We start from the raw sequence: 19606 nt of genomic DNA on the forward strand, positions 1-19606 counted from the left end.
GGTTTTAAGTGCTTGCTACAAAATTGTATTAGCTGTAGTTCAAACGAAATTTAGTTGATTTCAGTGAATAGATTGAAAACACACACCTAAATCAATCCTATTTTACCTTTGTTGACTAAAAGCATTTTAGCTCTGATCAGCTCATTTGTTAATTGATTGGTTACTGAATGTTATTTACCAAACGTTGGTCTGTTGCCCTCGGAATACCGTCTGGATGAATGCGTATCACCAAGCCTTGAACAGTGTTTCACGATTCGCCATGATCACTTTGTTTTAATACGTTCCTGTAGCACGCACAAAATTGAAATTACTTTCGATAACATCAGAAAGACAGCTGAAGTGATAAAAGTTAGATCTTTTGTCATGCACTGTAAACAAATGACTGGAGAGACGCCGCCATCTTTTTATGTCCGTGAATCTGCTGCCGTCTAGTGGCATATTTCAGCAGCTTCGTTCAGAAATAGATTGTGATGCTCTGATATAAAACAGCAAAACATGTTATTGTTCTGTGGTGGTAAGTGTGACACGGGATCACTCGATTTTCTGTCAAGAATTACAAGAATTTGAAGATCAAAATTCCACACCCTGTATAAACATTCATGGTATAGATCTTAGACATAGAGACTTATCGTAATCCCTGGTGTTGGATTGGTTATTATGTATAAATTATGAATTATGTTTGTTGAACTGTAGCGTTACAATTCGTAGACATGTAGCCAGCTGGCCGTGCAGACAGGCCTACTCATTACGAAGTAAAATTATTTTACTAATGACAACGTTTTTAAAAAAAACAGTCATAAAATTTAAACCAACATGGAATATAGTAACATCCAGATAAACTGCGTCTTCAAGTTAAATACTGGAGTATCACAAAAGCCATGAATGCTTACTGAATTCCACAAATATTGTCCTTATGATAGGGGACAAGATATCCATTGATGTATGAATTTATGGGACCAGATACGAGGTGCGATCGGAAAGTTTCAAGACTGCGCGTACAAAAACCCGTACACTTATCTCAGGTATTAAATTCATCCATCACCCTCGAAGTAGTTCCCCTGGGAGTGAACACAACGATCCCAGCGCCGCTGCCAAGCCTGGAAGCACCCTGGAAATCTTTCTTTGTCAGCCTGTCAAGCACCATCTGCGATTCTGCCTGAATCTCTTGCCAAAGACTCGCCAAAACGGCTACGGAAACCTATGAAATGCTAAAGCAAGCATTTGGGGAGTCCGCAATGGGTCGTGCACAAACTTTTGTGTGGCATTCACGTTTTAAAAATGGCCGAACCTCTGTCGATGATGACGAGCGTTCTGGACGACCATCTTCGAGCACAACGCCCGAAAATGTTACGAAGATTCGGCAGGCCATTCACGAAGATCGACGTCGTACCATCAACGACTTGTGCGACATTGTTGGGATAGGCTATGGGACCTGTCAGCTGATTCTAAAGGAAGAACTCCACATGCGACGCATCCTGCCTGAGGACCAGAAGCAGAATCGACTTCTCGTTTGTCAGGAGCTCAAAGATCTTGCAAGAACCGACCCCAACTTCCTTTCTAAGCTCCGTGTGACTTCTTCCTCTTCCCAAAGATGAAAATTCAGCTAAAGGGAAGGAGATTTGAGACGATAGAAGAGATTCAGGCAGAATCGCAGATGGTGCTTGACAGGCTGACAAAGAAAGATTTCCAGGGATGCTTCCAGGCTTGGCAGCGGCGCTGGGATCGTTGTGTTCACTCCCAGGGGAACTACTTCGAGGGTGATGGATGAATTTAATACCTGAGATAAGTGTACGGGTTTTTATACGCGCAGTCTTGAAACTTTCCGATCGCACCTCGTAGACATTATTCTGCTTTCAGTTGAAATATTGTCAGCATCTTAACATTCCTTTTGAGTTTTGTAAGGTATACTTCAAGAAAACGTTTTGCATAACATTTCTTCAAGAAATCTTTAACTGAATTTTGTGTTATAATTACAATTCTCGTTTTTAATTACATGATGGGCATAAGTGTCTCTTTCTTAATATCGAGCCATGTGGTGCTTCGTATTTGAGAGGTCGCGGGTTTATGTCCATACAAAGGCACATTCGTATGTAGGATATACAGTCGAGATTCGAACTCGAGACTCTACGAACACTAATCAGGAATAGTTTAAGAGTTAAAAGAATTTAAGTTTTAAGAAAGAAAATTTGTAAGTGTGGTGCCACATGGAAAACGCTTTCTTGGCTTTTGATAAGTCCCTAAAAAAGGAACGCTGTCGTCTTGGGGACATAAAATTATGAAAACTTGGTCGTTATAAAGAGTAAATTAGTTTTGAAGTCAAATTAGCTTTAGCGCTGTTTCCGTCTCTTGCTACCCACCCCCAAACCCTACTGAGAATAATCTTGTTCCTCCACAGTTTGTTTTAAGTGATAGATCAAATACGTCCACATGGAAACGCGATTTAAAAGGTGACAACATTTAGACATTTCTTGCTTAGTCTAGGATTCAGCAAACTGTACATTGCATGTGGGCTTATCACGTTCAATAATTAAGCCCTTTACACACATATTGTAGGCCTATTTGTACTTACGTTGTGTAGCCCGTAGAACCGACAGGGTTTTGTGATGGTGACGAGAATTTTGACAGAAGTATCAACTGAATTTTTAATTATTAACCTAATGATATTTTCTGTTCAAGGGGATTTCCATTCTTTGATTTTAGTTAGGAAATATTTAGTTTATAAATCCAGTGTGGTGATGCTAAAAATTGCTTAAACTGTCAACAGGTGGCAGAATAGGTTTGTTTCCAGTAATAGCGATATATCTCGATAGGGGTAATCGATATTTTGTAAACAAAAAATGCGCTGTATTGTAAATAAGTGTATGTGGGTTTCAACACCGTGTGGAATTGTAAAAATGAAATGCGCTGAGGATGAAGGCAACATGTTCATTCGAAAAAGTCGTATCTATCTACCTGCAAGTCGATATGAGATTGCAACTCAGAAGATGAATATCGACAAAATTTAATCCCATTTTCCGTAATACTTTTAACAAAACATTACATTACTTACCACAACGTCAGTTCGAGTCGATTTCCAATTATAATGCAGCAAACTATCACAAAGTCTAAAAATATAACTTAACCTACATAGCCACGGTAATTTCTTAATTTGTTGTAATGTAAAATTTCGGTGTAACACTTCGATAGTGCTTTACATGGTTAAATACGTAACAATTATAAAAATTAATATTGTTCTTATTTTGATGATGTATAATATTTTAACATGTGTGGGAATAATATTGGGTGATTTGTCTGTGAGTCGGAAACCAGTCAGAATTTTTTAGATCGAAATTAAATGGGAATTTAATTTTCGATTTAGGAGTTTTCAACTTACGAACAGTTTTCATCGAAAGGATTACGTCCGTAAACCGACGGATGTGTGTCTTTACTTACATTTCTTGCTAACTCTTATTGATATTAATGCGCAGACTGCCCTTCCAAACAAATATTTTTATAAATATTTTAATAAAATATTTTTATGTAAACATACACGAATTAAATATTTATACAATTTTCATTCGCCATCATATCTATCTCAAAACAGGTTATTTCATTCGCAAACAGCCACGTTGTGCTGGACATTTCTTCGCCTTAGCTGCTACACTGTGTATTTAACGGAGAAAAATAGTTTGTCCTCAGTATCGGATCTGTCTTGTGTTTCTAACGTCGTATTTTTTATCTTTCTTATACATGCTGTTGTAACGAAATAACTTGTCGAATCCTAAACAGGTATTCACATTTCAGCTCATCTCGCCAAAGAGAAAACAATTTGAAAGCAAAAACGCGTATGTCACTACCGAGCGTAGTCTTTGGAATGTTGCTTCTTAGCTTGTAGTTACCGTGAATGATAAACAGATGGCGAAGCAGGAGGAAACATACATGAATTTATAACCTAAATGAACAGCGTTATTCTCACGTTGTTGTGTGCACATGCGCAGTACATTATGGGACAGAAATAAACTAGGGTAGTCATAGAACACTCACACAGGAATAAATATCTGTACTAACCTGTTTAGTAAAACTCCTCTTTCGGGCGTTACTTATTAATCGTTCTGATGATGCATTGGTCTGTTTCTATCAGACTATACGACACAGTATTCTACAAGTCAGTCAGTCGTCTTTTTAGAAGAAGAAGGAGAAGCGGACATAAGACATGTTTGAACGCTTGTTTGCCATGGGACACTAATGCAAATCGAGTGGTTTGATGTAAACAAGGACAAAGTTCTAATTTTGTAAATGTATGCAAAACAAATCGCCTTCTGAATAGTTTGTGCAAATGTGTGCTATAAACCGAATTCACAGACACCGTAATTGACTGCGTTCATCTTACATTGGTACCAAAACAACCAGCATCGCTTCATGAATCAACTCGTATCAAATAAAAGACCATTCGGCGAAATACATGTTCTGAGATGTTACAGAGTGTAACCCGATTACTGATCGACGTTTCAGAGGAGTTTACTCCTTCCATCATCGACCTGGTGGTGGAGGAAGTAAGCACAATGCTACGTCCCATATTCAAAATGGTGTTTATCGGACATGCACCATTTTTGCAGAAATTGTGAGTGAAGTCTTGTAGCATCGCACTGCCTGTCATGTTGTCTCTTATGCAAACAAGGGTAGATCGATTGTCAGCTTATATGATGAGCTTTATGAAAAGAAAGAGACACACTAAATAAACAGAACTGTCGACGTAGCTTAACTAGTGTCTCCTATCACCATGTTGTTTATCGACCGAAATTACACACCACAGACTCCACATGAATAAGAAACGAGTACTATATTTCATTGCATAGTCATGCTTATTATTATTATTATTATATTATAATATTTTATTTTGTATGTTGTTTGTCCAGAATTGAACTGATTTTAATTTAATTATTATTTTACTTATCCATAACATTTAGCTCATTTACTTATTAATTATTTTACAATAAGTTAATATTGTACATTTATATATTCAGTTCATTGTTTGTTTGCTTTTATATTGTAAGATTTGTATTGTTGTTAGTGCTTGGCTTCTATTGGCCTTTTTGGCTGTTGTCAAGCACTTTAATACATGAATTGAATTGAATAAATGAATTGAATTGAATTACCCCTTCAGGATTTATATAGTATATTAGGACCCTGTGGTCTGTGACAGCTGACATCTGTTGGTGTTATTTTAATGTATTCGATTTTCAAACGATTTTTTTTTATTTTTGCAATTTTTACAATTAGAATTATTTTTTCTGTATTATCATCATCAAAATCGATTATGAGACACACGGGGCACATGATATGGAAGTATTGGCCGAATTTTACTTACGATGGATGTATGTTTTTTTAAGACAGTAATGATACAGTGGGTATTGAAATATGATAATTATGTAGTTTTATTTACTTTCTTCGCTGATAAGTCAGCAGTTCTGTGTTCCACTCCATGTACGTGTTCAGAAATTCTTCATCCTAATAATGTTTCTGTTCAATCCATTGCATTCTGTAATTAATTATCTGTAATCCTTGTGTACTGACGTCAATGTCTTAATTCTCCAGCATAGTAGGACCTATTACAGCCTCATTAATCTGATATCTAAACTTATAATTAGCTTCATTTCCACGAAGACAGATTCTCTACCTACAGAAATTTCTGTTTTAATTTTAGCTTAAGCGTGCTACGTACAGTAAATTCCTTTAACGTTGGTTAGTACAATACGGATTCGATTATGCACTTGAAAATAAATTCGAAAAATTATTTGCTGAACGCGGAAAATTCTATTATACGTTGTCTGCCAAACACGCTGTAGTACCATATGAAGAACACAACTGCTGTTTAAAAGCCTAAGAAGATTTTTCTTTTAATTATGTTTGTGTGTAACCAACTTGGTGTGTTTTATTCTTCATGTGTAAGAGAGTAAATTTTCAGCTAAATTGTCTTCCTACCGCGTCCCTCACCCCCGTCCTCGTCTTAGAATCATCATGTAAACCGCGGAACGTCTCGCTTACGCTGTTACCATGGGAACTCGCGTCGTATTGTTGGCCCTTGGTTTACTGTACATGATTTTGCCCTCGGACAGCATTATGGGATAAAAACGTATATGCAGAAGTAATATTGAGACAGAAGCATCGAGGATCATAGTTCATTGTAAGTGAAAATTTTGATAAAATAATATTAATAGATTATAGATAACCTTAGTCTGTGAATTGGACCGCAAGATCACGTAATCTAATCTAGCTCGAAGCCTGAATTTTTATTTATGGAGGTATATATATGGTAACTCATAGATCATCTATCCAGACAGTAATGTCCCTTGACTGTATAAATATTTGGACAGCCACTACTATAAAGGATAGGGCTGGAATCGAACTGTAGCCACACAATGGAGGATAAAGTTGTGGAAATTAGAACAGTACAGATGTCAACGAAAACATTTATAGGTCGACCGCAAAGGACTGATTTTGGTCGTATGAGATGGACTCGTCCGAAGCACGCGCTAGAGGGGTGTCAGCTTCAGTTGCTTTGTAGCTCTAGCTGTGTTTAGTTCGGCGCGTCACCGCAGCTGAGGCTGTGCGACCCCCACTACTACTGAACTCCCCTCTCTCGGCTTACGCATCGCGCATTTAAGTGTCACCACTACTCGCGCGATCTCTAACATTCTAATTTCCATTTGCCACCGTGAACCAAGAAATTTCATTAGACTTCGATTGTTCACAAGAGTCGACCACTGGACTCCATTCTTAATCAAATGAACCCACGTTACACCGAAAGTACGTGCTATTAAACAGCCCGTTTTTAACTTTTTCCTGGAGTGATGGAAGATCTGCCATGATGGATATCCACTATCTGATGGATGGAGGAGGTGGATTGATAGATCTATCGCTCGGAGCTGAATCAACGCAATTAGGCTTATGTCGTTGCTTGCATAACCAACATAGTTCTTGAACATTAGTGTGATCAATTCATGTTAATGGACTGAGATGAGACACCTATGATATATAGACAAAATGAAAGAATAATATTTAAATTGATATTAAAAGTTGTGAAGTTTTAACTACATAAGAAATTACTTATATTTACTTTTGATTAATGACACGTTTTGAGAAAAGCTGATGAAACTTCAGGGTAAAAACGTGCAGAGAATTTCTTGATCAGATTTATAACTATTGATTGGTACAGGAATAAATAGCCTATACCCTGTACGTTAATTAGCTGATGTCTTGTTTTTTATAATTTGGTTTGTTAACAATTCGTTCTTTTTAATTGTGTCGTTTATTATCGTGCGAGAATTGTTTTCTTCAATAAATGAAAGTAATTTTTCTTTGATCACTTGTATTAATTGTTGATTGCGAATATTTTTACATATTTTTTTAAATTTTTCCTTCGTCCAAAGTACAAAGAATAAAGTAAATACAAGGGTGTAATACGGGATTAACATCAGTATCAATGGCGGAACATAATTATAAGTAACACATCATTTGGAAAAGTTTCAAAATTTAAGTATCTGGGAACTACAATAACAAATAGAAATGAGGTCCATGATAAAATTAAGAGTAGAATACATTCGGCGAACGCTTGAATTTATTCAATTCAAAAACTGTTATTATTCTGTGTTTTGGTGGGGAATCCTTAAAAACATCCACTGGGCAGACGAAGAAGGGGATGGGAGGGTAATATCAAGATGGATCCTAGGGAGATGGGCAGTGAGGATGGCAAATGGATGGAGTTGGCTCAGGATCGTGGCTGGTGGCGGACTTTGGTGTTGTCGGTGTTGGACCTGCGGGTTCAGCTACCAGGAAGTTAGTTATAACGTTTCGGAAGTTGAATTTTGCTACCGTCTTCAAGTAAAAGGGGGAAGAGGACAGAAAATTTGGCTGTTGGGTGTCTGAAGCTAGCTCCGGCAGAGGCCCAAATGACAGTCTTTCTGTCGTCTTCCCCAACCAGAAGACGGAAGCGTATTCGAGCTTGTGAAACGTAATTTTATAATTTAGACGTCAGATAAAGCCCCCCCCCCCCCAAAAAAAAAAATACGTTGTCTACCATGAGGGATATTCATTGGTAACTTCAGAATCTATTTCAGTATCGTGAGAGATAAATTTGAATCACAGGACTGTACGTTTATATGAAGACTCAAGTCTCCATGGAGTGAAATAATGTATTTCTAACGTACAGCTGGGGCAGGAAAGGGTGTATGAGGTTTGTGAGGGCCACCAGAGTATCAAGCGATTGGTACGGTAAGGGTTCTGAATTATTTAATACCAGTGTAAAGTTAGGTCACCAGTCTATCATAGGACGAAATTTATTCTTGGCAAAGAATGGAAAATCGGTTTGGAGCGTACGTCAGTCCTCTAACTGCCTTCCGACGAAAACTCGGTCTTTCGATAAACATAAGTAGGATTTGAGGTATGGCTGTCTTCTGGGTTGTAGCGCCGTGTAGTCTGGTAGAAGAACTTTTCAGAGGTCTTTGCTGCTTCCATCATCAGGGCGATCCGAGAAACATACCCTCACTGATAAAAGAAAGTTTTATAGAAAAAGGCAACCTCAGAAAACATTTATCATCTGGTTCACTCTGGCACTCGGTATGAAGAGGTCAGGTTCTGACGTTGGAAAAAGTTGAATAGCTGGTGACAAATATTTTTTCCCCAAAAAATTGGAACAAATATTAAATTAAAGTGTGGAGGAATTATGATGTAAGTTATTAACAGGCCTGCTATTCATAGTAACAGTAAATTTTCCTTATATAATGAAGTTTATTTATCTCTGTCATATAAAACACATCGCTTGGTTTGAAATTTTGAAAACTTTTCACACCAGGTGATACATTTCGAAACTAATGTGTCTCTGTGCAGAATACTGCTTCGAAGAGTGTTTTGAGGTACAATCTGTTGTGCTTGCAGATGGTGAGCCAGTGAATTGTAGACAAGATGGCGGGCAACTGCACCAACATGTGGGAGAGTAATGCGACCGTCGTGACGTACCTAAACGTGACGTGTGAGCTGCCAATTCGATACGCCCAGCCCATGTACGGCTATGTGGTACCCTTCCTGCTTGTGATCACCATCATCGCCAACACGCTGATCGTTGTGGTGCTGTCCAAACGGCATATGCGCACGCCTACTAATGCGGTATTAATGGCCATGGCACTCTCTGACATGTTCACTCTGCTTTTCCCTGCCCCTTGGCTATTCTACATGTACACGTTTGGTAACCATTACAAACCGCTGTCACCTGTAGGGGCCTGCTATGCCTGGAACATCATGAATGAAGTGATACCAGCCATGTTCCACACAGCATCCATCTGGCTTACATTGGCACTTGCTGTCCAGAGGTGAGGTTATGGTCACGAACCTACGAGGCTCGTTAATTGACAGAAATATTCTATTGAATAATTTGAATAGATAGGATTAAAATATGAAATGAAAATGTTTGAGATTAATTTCTTGCTGTTCGTGTTTAAAACATACTGCAAAGAGCAGAATGTTAATAAAAGTAATATCAGTTTTGATATTTAAGTGGTGTTTATTACGGGAATTATTGTTTGTTTTTCTTTCGGTTGAACATCGTTGAATTGCGTATTCAGAATCAAACATGATCATGGGAGGTGTCAGGTTTTATCAAACAGCGATGTATCTTTGCAGGATATATGATTCATATATCTTTTTTATTAATTTGGAACCTCTTGAAGGCTGAGCGTGGATAATTAATGTAGATAGACAGTTTTGCTATCAGATTATAGGTCAGGAGACACTCAAAGTTGTCCGAGGCATTTTTTTAGCAATCTGCATAATACTTGCAGGTAAGTGCGCTTATTACCTGATTTAGGAAATTAAGAAACAGGTGATTAAAATTAAATACAAACAAGATGCAAAGTGCACGTTCTGCAAGATACAATGACTGTGCATCACAGTTAGTACCAGCGTTACATCAGGAATTTAATTTATTACGTAATTATTTTTACGTAGTTTTATATCGGTAAAATTATAGTTGTAATTTTGTATCTTTGGCTTATGGTAGCATTGAACAGTTCTTAGTTTGACACACGGTGGTCCACAAGTACCAGGCAGACAATATCATTTTGGTCTTACGGATTAGTTATAGGTTGTGAAATGCAGACATGACGAGGCTTGAGGCAGTGGGCTGTCTTCATACAGGATATTATAGTAATGGCTGCTAAAAATTTATTATAGTCTGACCATTCTTCTACCTGTGGCTCTACAACCAGTTGTGGGTCTTTGCCGCATCCATTCGGAAGTTTCTTAGTCTTTGAAGCGTGAATCTGTGAGTAGTGAGTGGCCAGCCCACTGCCTCTGCACAATTTCTACCCAATCCTGATTTGACTGCCAGAGCCATCTAGTAGAGAATCAGGAGAGACATGGGTGACAAATGGCCGCTGAATTTTGCTTACGAAACATCTCGTTTATGCTCGTGAGGTTCTTTTACATGCCGTAAATATACGAATTAGTACCTCCGTCTGTACTTCCCCTCCGAAGAAAGTTGTGCTACGGATTTTTATCACCCTTAAAAATCCATCGACCTCGACCTCGGTTTTGACCCCCCGCGAACCTTGGGTCCGTGGCTAGCACGCTAACCACTAGTCCTCCGAGGGCGACTTAGTCTGACGATCACAATAAATATTGTCTTCTGGATAGCAACGCCGTGTGGACTTGTAGGTTTCGAACATTTTGAAGAAAAATAAGGTCTCTCTCTTCGCTGTAAATAGATACCAATGTTTCATACAAATGTACGTATCCACTATTTCCTTGAAGCTGTAGACCAGGGGTGGCCAACCCAAATGATCTTTCGGGCCACTTTGGAAATGCATCATAACTCCGCGGGCCACATATAAAATTATATATCCCCATATGGATGCACAAATAATGTATTTTTTTAATACATTGGTTTTCACTACTTTGGCCATTATAAAATAAATATATTTTGTAAAAGTGTGATGAATCTCGCGGGCCGGAAAAATGTTCAAGGCGGGCCACATGCGGCCCGCGGGCCGCGGGTTGGCCACCCCTGCTGTAGACAGTATCTGTGTAACATTGGTATCTATCAGAGCCCTCATGATGTGAAGACAAACACTGATATATTCACCACTGTCAGAATCTCAAACGTTATATACTTCAATGAGCTGAATAAAAAGATTCAGAAAACATTAAATTGACATAGGTTTCTATAAAATATTTTACGCACGTTTTAAGTCAGTATTTTGTAAGATGAACACGTAGTAGTATTGACATTTCTGCTGGGATCAATATTTAGCAAGTGTGTTGATTTTATTATGATGAACTGTTATAAATATTCCAGTCCAGTGAGTGTATGACGTTCTTATTGATTTAACTGTGAAACATAAACAATACAAAATAGCCAGTTTGATAAATGATAGGACTGCCGACACTTCATTTATCCAGATTTTCTGCTCTGCTCATTTGTACGTCATCGGTTGATTCATTGTCACTGGATTAACTGCATTAATTATAAACTGTTCGGACATTTCACCAATCGCTGGTAACAGTTTCAGGTTTACTTTTTAAAATTTCTTTATGTCTACGCAATGGACAGTAAATTCCTCTTTCTGTTTCTTCTGATATTTTTATAAAGTCAGAAACTGTAAAGTTAATAATATAGTAATATATTCCTTCACCAAGTTCCATATTTGTTCAATAAAATATTTCTCCTGTTTCGTGTTACTCTTCTATTTTCGTGAATTAGTATATGTTAAAAATTCTTTCGTGACCCTACGTATGATAAGTTTCCATCTACCTAGTTTCCATCAGCAGCCGCTAGGACTACCTGATATTTCACATTCAGATTACGTATAAATATAACTTTCTCCTTGCAAGTGTAGGTAATAATCCATGTATTCCATGGACATCAGCCCTAAAAATATGATGGAGATAAATATTGTCCCTAATGCATGCTCGTGACGTGTTTTTAATAATAAAAATGTGGTGATACTTTGAGGTTATGTTCATTACTTTTTATTAACTTTTTCTGTTTTTAAGAAAAAAATCTAATACTGCATATCATTCTGCACTGTCAAAAGAAAGCATTAAACATAGCATTGTCAAAATTACACACGGTAATACAAAACCCAAAATCCATTTTTGCTGGGGAAGTTCTAACTGTGTCCGTAAAATAGAAAATCCCGTGTTAGCTTTTTATTCAAAATGTACTGTAAAAGCAGCATTTTATGACACTTGGTTTGATCATTTTTCAGAATATTTAGATGTTGGTCTTTTAGGTTGTTGCACCATGTAACTTTCTGGTTGATACCTCCATCTTCAGGGCTAAAGTCGAGAGGATTAGGAAGTTGTTAGTTTATATACGTCACTGGGATTGGGATTAGCCTTTTCTATCCTACCCAACAGAACAGGTATTTTTTCCAGAAGATGGGAGCAGATCCAGCTCCCGAAACATAATGGTCTTGTTTTAGAGTAGTGAATGATGACAAAGCCATACTATATCACATGCTCTCACATAATCTATTTGTTTATATACAGTTTCAAAACTGTGTCTCGTTCCTTTCACCTCAGATTTTTCAAATATTTCAAAACTATGAAGTGAATATATATCTTATATCTTAATTGCATCATGCTTGTGTTCCTCAATACAGTACTTTTATTTTCCGTCGTTACACAAGCTTATTGTTAAAATCATATAAAATTTTCACATAAAATTGTTACATTTTAAAATTGACGACATGTTTCGATATACAATTCTATCATCGTCAGGTCTATCAAAATTAAAATTAAAATCTGGTGTATCTGTTGCTCTGCTTATATTGCTTATGTTTTATCCGTTTTTATTACATCTCCAGGCTTCTTTCATTTAATTTTGGAGACGCGTCTGGGTGCCTATATCTGCAAAATCAATTTTAATTTTCATATCGTGATTCTGGCTACCGACATAGGAAATGGAATAATATTACTCTAATTTTATATTATTTTAAGGAATTACTCAAATATATCGTAATACAAGCAAAAGAAATACAATCACAAAATATAAAGTATTATAACATACCGGGTTGTGTGTGAGGTGCGTGTCCGTTGTTATTGAATGGCAGACAGCAACTGAGTTGTAGGTATCGTGTGTAGCTATATATATTGGGTGAAAGTTGTTTAGGGGGTTGGGTCAATGGACTGTAGAATGTTAAATATCGGATTGTTCGTGTAAATGTTGCTGTCGTTTAGTGCAAGGTTTTGTTTATGTGTTCTTTGTATATGATATTTCTCTATGGTGTCTCTATGTCGTTTGTTTTGTATTATTTTTATAATGTCCATTGTATGTTCTATTTTGTTGTATGAATGTCCTGTGTTTAATATATGCTTTGCATATGCTGAATGGTCTTTATTATGTTTTATTGCTGTAATATGCTCTTTATATCTTTGATTAAAGGTGCGTCCAGTTTGGCCTATATAGGTTAACGGGCAATCATTGCATTTTAACCTATATATGCCTGGTTTTTCGTATTGATTTGTTGTGTCTATTTGTGGTTTTTGTTTCAAGATGTTTTTTATAGTGTTTTTTGTTCTAAATGCTATTTTTATGTTATTTGTTTTAAATGTTTTTGTTATATATTTGGTTTCTTTTCCTATATATGTGAATGTGGCCCATTTGTTTTGTTTATTTTCGTTTCCGTCTTCATTTATGTTGTTTATATTGTTTATTTTATTTTTGGGTTTTAATTCATAATTATTATATCCGTTTTCTATTAGAATTTGTTTTATTGTGTTACATTCAATTTGTTTGTTTACTGTGGTTATGGGATATGTATTTTTTCTGTTTATTAAGTAGTTAATAGCCATCTGTTTATGTTCATTCGGATGGCATGAAGAGGCATGAATTATGGTGCTTGTATTTGTTGGCTTTCTGTATATTTTGAATTCGAAGTTATTTTCGTTTCGTATTATAGTTAGATCTAAATAATTTAATTTATTATTTTGTTCTTTTTCTAAAGTGAATTGTATATTTTGATTTATGTTGTTAAATTCATTTAAAACATTTTTTATGTCTGTATTTTTTCCATCAAAAATCATGAGTATATCGTCAACATATCTACTATAGTATTTAATTTGATATTTATTTAATATATTTACTATGTAACGGACACGCACCTCACACACAACCCGGTATGTTATAATACTTTATATTTTGTGATTGTATTTCTTTTGCTTGTATTACGATATATTTGAGTAATTCCTTAAAATAATATAAAATTAGAGTAATATTATTCCATTTCCTATGTCGGTAGCCAGAATCACGATATGAAAATTAAAATTGATTTTGCAGATATAGGCACCCAGACGCGTCTCCAAAATTAAATGAAAGAAGCCTGGAGATGTAATAAAAACGGATAAAACATAAGCAATATAAGCAGAGCAACAGATACACCAGATTTTAATTTTAATTTTGATAGACCTGACGATGATAGAATTGTATATCGAAACATGTCGTCAATTTTAAAATGTAACAATTTTATGTGAAAATTTTATATGATTTTAACAATAAGCTTGTGTAACGACGGAAAATAAAAGTACTGTATGAATATATATGTAAATATTTTTCTCGTTAATTCCCACACTTCTGTCAAATTGAGGAGCACCAAATCTATACAAAGCAAATAGTTAATTTATAATAACTCAATAATTGAATATAACAAATTATTTTATTATAAATGTGTTTTCATGCCTGTCGTAGGAGTATAAATGGATATTGACTTTCCTTAAAATGTATTTCGTTATTCTACTAAAAAAAAACAAATTTGAATAATTACACTTTTAATTGTTAATCTGAAAAAAATAATTTGGTTTATGCAGACAACTCAATTCATATTGTTAGCTATCTGACCATTAACTTATTACATAAAGGGAAATATAAAGTTAAGGAACTAAGGTGTAATTAATATTGTTACTTCCTCCATAACAAATATAACAAAACTTGGTAGTAAGAAAATGGGTTATGTCACATGAAGACTACAGAAATGCACTCGGCATTCAAGTTCGTATCTGTGTTACAGGTACATATACGTGTGCCACGCACCGATGGCACGCACGTGGTGCACAATGCCCCGAGTGCTGAAGTGTGTGGGCATCATCGCCCTGCTGGCCACCTTGCACCAATCCACCCGCTTTGTTGACCGGGTGTACAAGCCACTGGAGGTGCGGTGGGAAGATGACAAGGTGGTAACAGTGTGCCAACATATCTGGGCCAACTGGGTCACCTATATCAACCTGGATGTGTACTTCACGTTCTACTTCTGCTTCCGTGTGATATTCGTTCATGTGGTGCCATGTGTATCGCTAGTCGTTCTGAACGTGTTGCTGTTCCGTGCCATGCGAGAGGCACAGCTTAAGCGTGAGAAACTTTTCAAGGAGAATCGAAAGAATGAGTGCAAGCGACTGTGGGATTCAAACTGCACAACTCTCATGCTCATCGTCGTGGTCACAGTCTTCCTCCTGGTGGAGATACCCCTCGCCGTGGTCACTGTACTCCACATAATCTCCAGCAGCGTGACTGAGATTTTGGACTACTCCATTGCAAATGTGCTCATTCTGTTTACCAATTTCTTCATCATTGTCAGCTACCCTATCAATTTTGCGATCTATTGCGGAATGTCTCGTCAGTTCAGGGAGACTTTCAAGGAGCTCTTTGTACGGGGAACTGTTACGACACGCGCAAATGGGGGTAGCTCTCGGTACTCTCTCGTCAACGGACCTCGAACCTGCACCAACGAGACTGTCCTATAATGCTTCGGTCTAATAACATAGCTTATGCTTAAGTGTGTCTCATTTGTGTTATCTTCAGGGCCATAACTTGACGCTATCAGAAATATTTATGGTAAAACAGAATTTTAAAATAATTTAATTTAATTTGTGTTATGAACTCAGCATTTGAGGTGGCCTACCAGAATCTTAAGTGAGGATAGTACTTGAGTACTGTTAACTTGAACTCTGACTTTCTATGATATTTCTATGAAGTATTTTTTTTTCTTACTTTCGTAGAATCCTGGGATCAGAATTTCATATCAAGAAGAGAACGCATGGACTCATGTCTCTTCGTACAAGTGGAAAATAATCGACGCTGACGTGAAATATTAATGTAACGCAGATTGTCTGCTTAAAAAATGCTTCAATTAGGGTTAAGACAGAGGTAACTCACATAGTCGTCAATCTACAATTGTCACGTCATTTGGAAAATATTTCTCTTTGACCAACGACAATTTTTTTTATATATCAAAGTTTGATAAATGTTGTCAGAAGGACTTTCAGTGAATATGAGAACTGATAATTCTAAAATGTTCTATTTTGTTCGTCTACTGTAAATATAAGAGCACAGACTTATGTGACGCTTGTGGTCGCGATGTATTTCTATTTGTGTTGGAATTGGCAGCAATCACTGTCTTTGTCTGATCCACGTCTCTGTATGTGTTAAAAAATTAATTATTTGTACATATAATCGACACGACGGAGAAAGGTGTATCTGCGTGTAAAAGAGAGGACCTCAAGTCAGAAACTGGGTTTTCTGTCTGTGGTGAAGATACTTAGGACTCGATCTGATTATTTTTCAACCATTTTCTGCTCGTTTATTTCGTCTCCTAAAATTTCAGAGTTAGTATTGATCAAATTTTAAGAGGAAAAGGCTCTTTTTAATTTTCATCTTAACCTCTGAGTTTCAAATAAAATATTTAATTTCTCACTGCTCTAATAAGATGTCCATTTAATTAACTCCTACATTGAAAAAACTGACAGTAAGACTGAGGGGTGTAAAACCATTTTCTGTTTACCCTTTTGATCATACGTAATTTTTTAAACAATTTTGCTCTAGGGCCCACCCGGCCTCCTATCCAATGGACACAGGGGTTCTTTCCTGGGGGTAAAGCCGGCCGGGGCATGACGCTAACCACTCATCCTTATCTAGTGCTGAGGTTAATGAGTAGGAGCTCTCTCCCCAAGTGGCTATATGGAGTAAAGTGGGGCAGTTTTTTACTGATATACTAAAATCTTTTGAGGAATCTGTTATAGAAATAATTAATCGGCATTAAAAGTTTAAATTGGTTTTATTTTAAAAATTTTCCACTGGGGGAAGCCATGTAGAAACAAGTTCAAGAGAGATTCCCATTGGCTCGTCACATTTTCCCGTATTTTGAGGAAACACGTAAACTATTTAGGGAATGTTGAGTATATTAAGTGAGTCCATAGAAATACTTATCACTTCACTTAAATATCTTTTAAAGTGGTTTGGGCAAAGTGCTTTTGCTGATAATTAGCTCCCATAATCATGTTTTCTTCAAATCATGCAAGTGAGAAAGATTCAAAATATAAATATTTAGCACACAGAATTATCTTCCATGGCTCTCCGGTCCGTATTCGATCCATGGCCTCCTCAATTCTCCTCTGTCCGAAGCTTTGATCGAGGTTTCGAAACATCTTCCTTTTTACGGTGCAAGGTTGTTAGCCTTGCGACCAACCCCCCAACCTGGAGGACCAGGGTACCTGTCTTATATATATTATTGTAATAACAGGTAAATATGCCCTCTGTCGCCCTGAAAGCATACAGGGAACAATGCAATACAGAACTTGGTATTTGGTATAGATCCGTCATCCACTTGAAAGTCGATCACGTTATCTACTGAGCTATCGTGATTCACTTCATAGTTCGGCTTATAGGTTAACAGCTCTCTTTTTTTATAACGGTGTTCAAGCAGAAGACTTGGTTCGAAAATTCTAGTACGAAATACTGTCTTTGAAATGTTGCTATAAATCATGAAATGAATCAAAACAGTTGAAGATAACAGAATAGGAAACTGAGACCGACTCTAATAAAATATTCCCGGATAAAGTTAGCATCTTCTGATGAGCTAATCAGTGTTCAGGACTGGAACTGAGCCCCCAATAAGATCTGAACACTGACTGGCTGATCGCATCAGTCAGAGAGAGTGATTGCATCTTTGTTGTTGTTGTTGTTGTTGTTGTCGTTGTTCCAATCGTACAACCTTAATTTATCAGACTGTAGAAACAAGAGACTTAAAACATCAACAATGCTGGAAACATGTATGCAATGTTTTTTTTGTGTATATATGTATATTTGTTCACTACAGCAGTACAGTATGAAATAAATTATGTCGTGCACATCCAGTTTTCATTATTCTTCTATATTACGCCGTCTCCTTTACATGAACAGGATCCTTCCATCCTTTCCTCGGACTGGGACCTGTTCATATACGTTCTTGGCAGATGATCCAGAAGTGGTTTGCCATTGCCTTCTTCTGTGTGTGAATGGAGTAATTGTTGGGATGCCACGGAGAAATCGGGGAAGCCCCCGGAGGAAAACTCCGCGTTGCCTAGACCACGGCCTTGCCCAACACAAGTTATAAATTCGGGCACCTCCGGGAATCGAACCCGAGACCCCAGGATTACAAGGCCAGCGTTATAACCGCTAGACCACCTCATCTTAATATTATTTAGTGTTCTGTCTGACGACAGGTCCATATGAACAGGATCCTTCCATCCTTTTCTCGGACTGGGACCTGTTCATATACGTTCTTGGCAGATGATCCAGAAGTGGTTTGCCATTGCCTTCTTCTGTGTGTGAATGGAGTAATTGTTGGGATGCCACGGAGGAAAACTCCGTGTTGCCTAGACCACGGCCTTGCCCAACACAAGTTATAAATTCGGGCACCTCCGGGAATCGAACCCGAGGCCCCAGGATTACAAGGCCAGCGTTATAACCGCTAGACCACCTCATCTTAATATTATTTAGTGTTCTGTCTGACGACAGGTCCATATGAACAGGATCCTTCCATCCTTTTCTCGGACTGGGACCTGTTCATATACGTTCTTGGCAGATGATCCAGAAGTGGTTTGCCATTGCCTTCTTCTGTGTGTGAATGGAGTAATTGTTGGGATGCCACGGAGGAAAACTCCGTGTTGCCTAGACCACGGCCTTGCCCAACACAAGTTATAAATTCGGGCACCGCCGGGAATCGAACCCGAGACCCCAGGATTACAAAGCCATCGTTCTAACCGCTAGACCACGGTTTCCTGTTTTCATTGAGTCTTCTTTAATTGTCTTCATGAACTGATTTTTTTATTATTTTCTTTCTCTATCGTAATTTTTTCTAATTCTCCTTCTTTATTGATTGATTGATTACATGGTTATTCACCATTTTGTTCCTTAAGATGAGGTTATGTAGCATGATATTAGATTAGAGGATGGTCCACAATAATTATTGTAAGTAGATAAGAATATGGAAGGTTGCAATGGGTCAAAAGAAGATGGCGGTTTTCTGGACTGCTCCACAATATGACGTTTTGGTTGACTTTATTCCATTTTTTTGTGCAAGAACATGCTGCCTCCATATTTTGAAGGTGAATTGCAAAATGGTATAATATTTCAGCTCTATAAGATTTATATCGTTAATATGTGTCATTATTTTGAGTGCTATAAACATCAGTTCTGAGGTAAACTAAAATTGCTTTCAATATATAAAGCAGTAAATTGTGACCTGGACAAATGCCAATCTTAGAGATGACGTGATAACAATCAAAAGTCGTGTGAGTAGATTGGCCAGTGATTATAGTAAAT

The 19606-nt window shown here is 37.2% G+C and overlaps 1 protein-coding gene and 2 long non-coding RNA genes across 18 annotated transcripts in view; 2 read left to right on the forward strand and 1 right to left on the reverse strand.

Annotated features, from left to right (window-relative positions):
* The window catches only part of SPR (G protein-coupled sex peptide receptor), a 619021-nt gene extending 600869 nt beyond the window's left edge, over nt 1-18152 (forward strand). For 12 of the 16 annotated variants that reach the window (XM_087353877.1, XM_087353870.1, XM_087353873.1 and 9 more), the window contains 2 exons: nt 8914-9344; nt 15039-18152. In XM_087353877.1, coding sequence (XP_087210003.1) covers nt 8941-9344; nt 15039-15768 — 1134 coding nt within the window. In that variant the 5' untranslated portion in view covers nt 8914-8940 and the 3' untranslated portion in view covers nt 15769-18152. Of the gene's footprint in view, nt 1-6104; nt 6164-8913; nt 9345-15038 lie in introns of those variants that run through there. The other 4 variants (XM_087353881.1, XM_087353878.1, XM_087353879.1 and 1 more) reach the window with 2 other exon arrangements.
* On the reverse strand, nt 12786-13119 carry LOC147873008 (uncharacterized). Its single transcript, XR_015536571.1, has 2 exons — nt 13043-13119; nt 12786-12882 (listed from the first exon to the last, which is right to left on the reverse strand). It is a non-coding gene; the product is annotated as an uncharacterized LOC147873008 (long non-coding RNA).
* LOC147873009 (uncharacterized) lies at nt 14113-14408 on the forward strand. The gene is made up of 2 exons (XR_015536572.1): nt 14113-14151; nt 14312-14408. It is a non-coding gene; the product is annotated as an uncharacterized LOC147873009 (long non-coding RNA).
* Nucleotides 18153-19606: the final 1454 nt, after the last annotated feature.

Source organism: Zootermopsis nevadensis, unplaced genomic scaffold (genome assembly GCF_977971745.1).
Source record: "Zootermopsis nevadensis isolate Lab colony 2312 unplaced genomic scaffold, Znev_1.0 Znev_ptg000022l, whole genome shotgun sequence".
NCBI lineage: Eukaryota > Metazoa > Arthropoda > Insecta > Blattodea > Termopsidae > Zootermopsis > Zootermopsis nevadensis.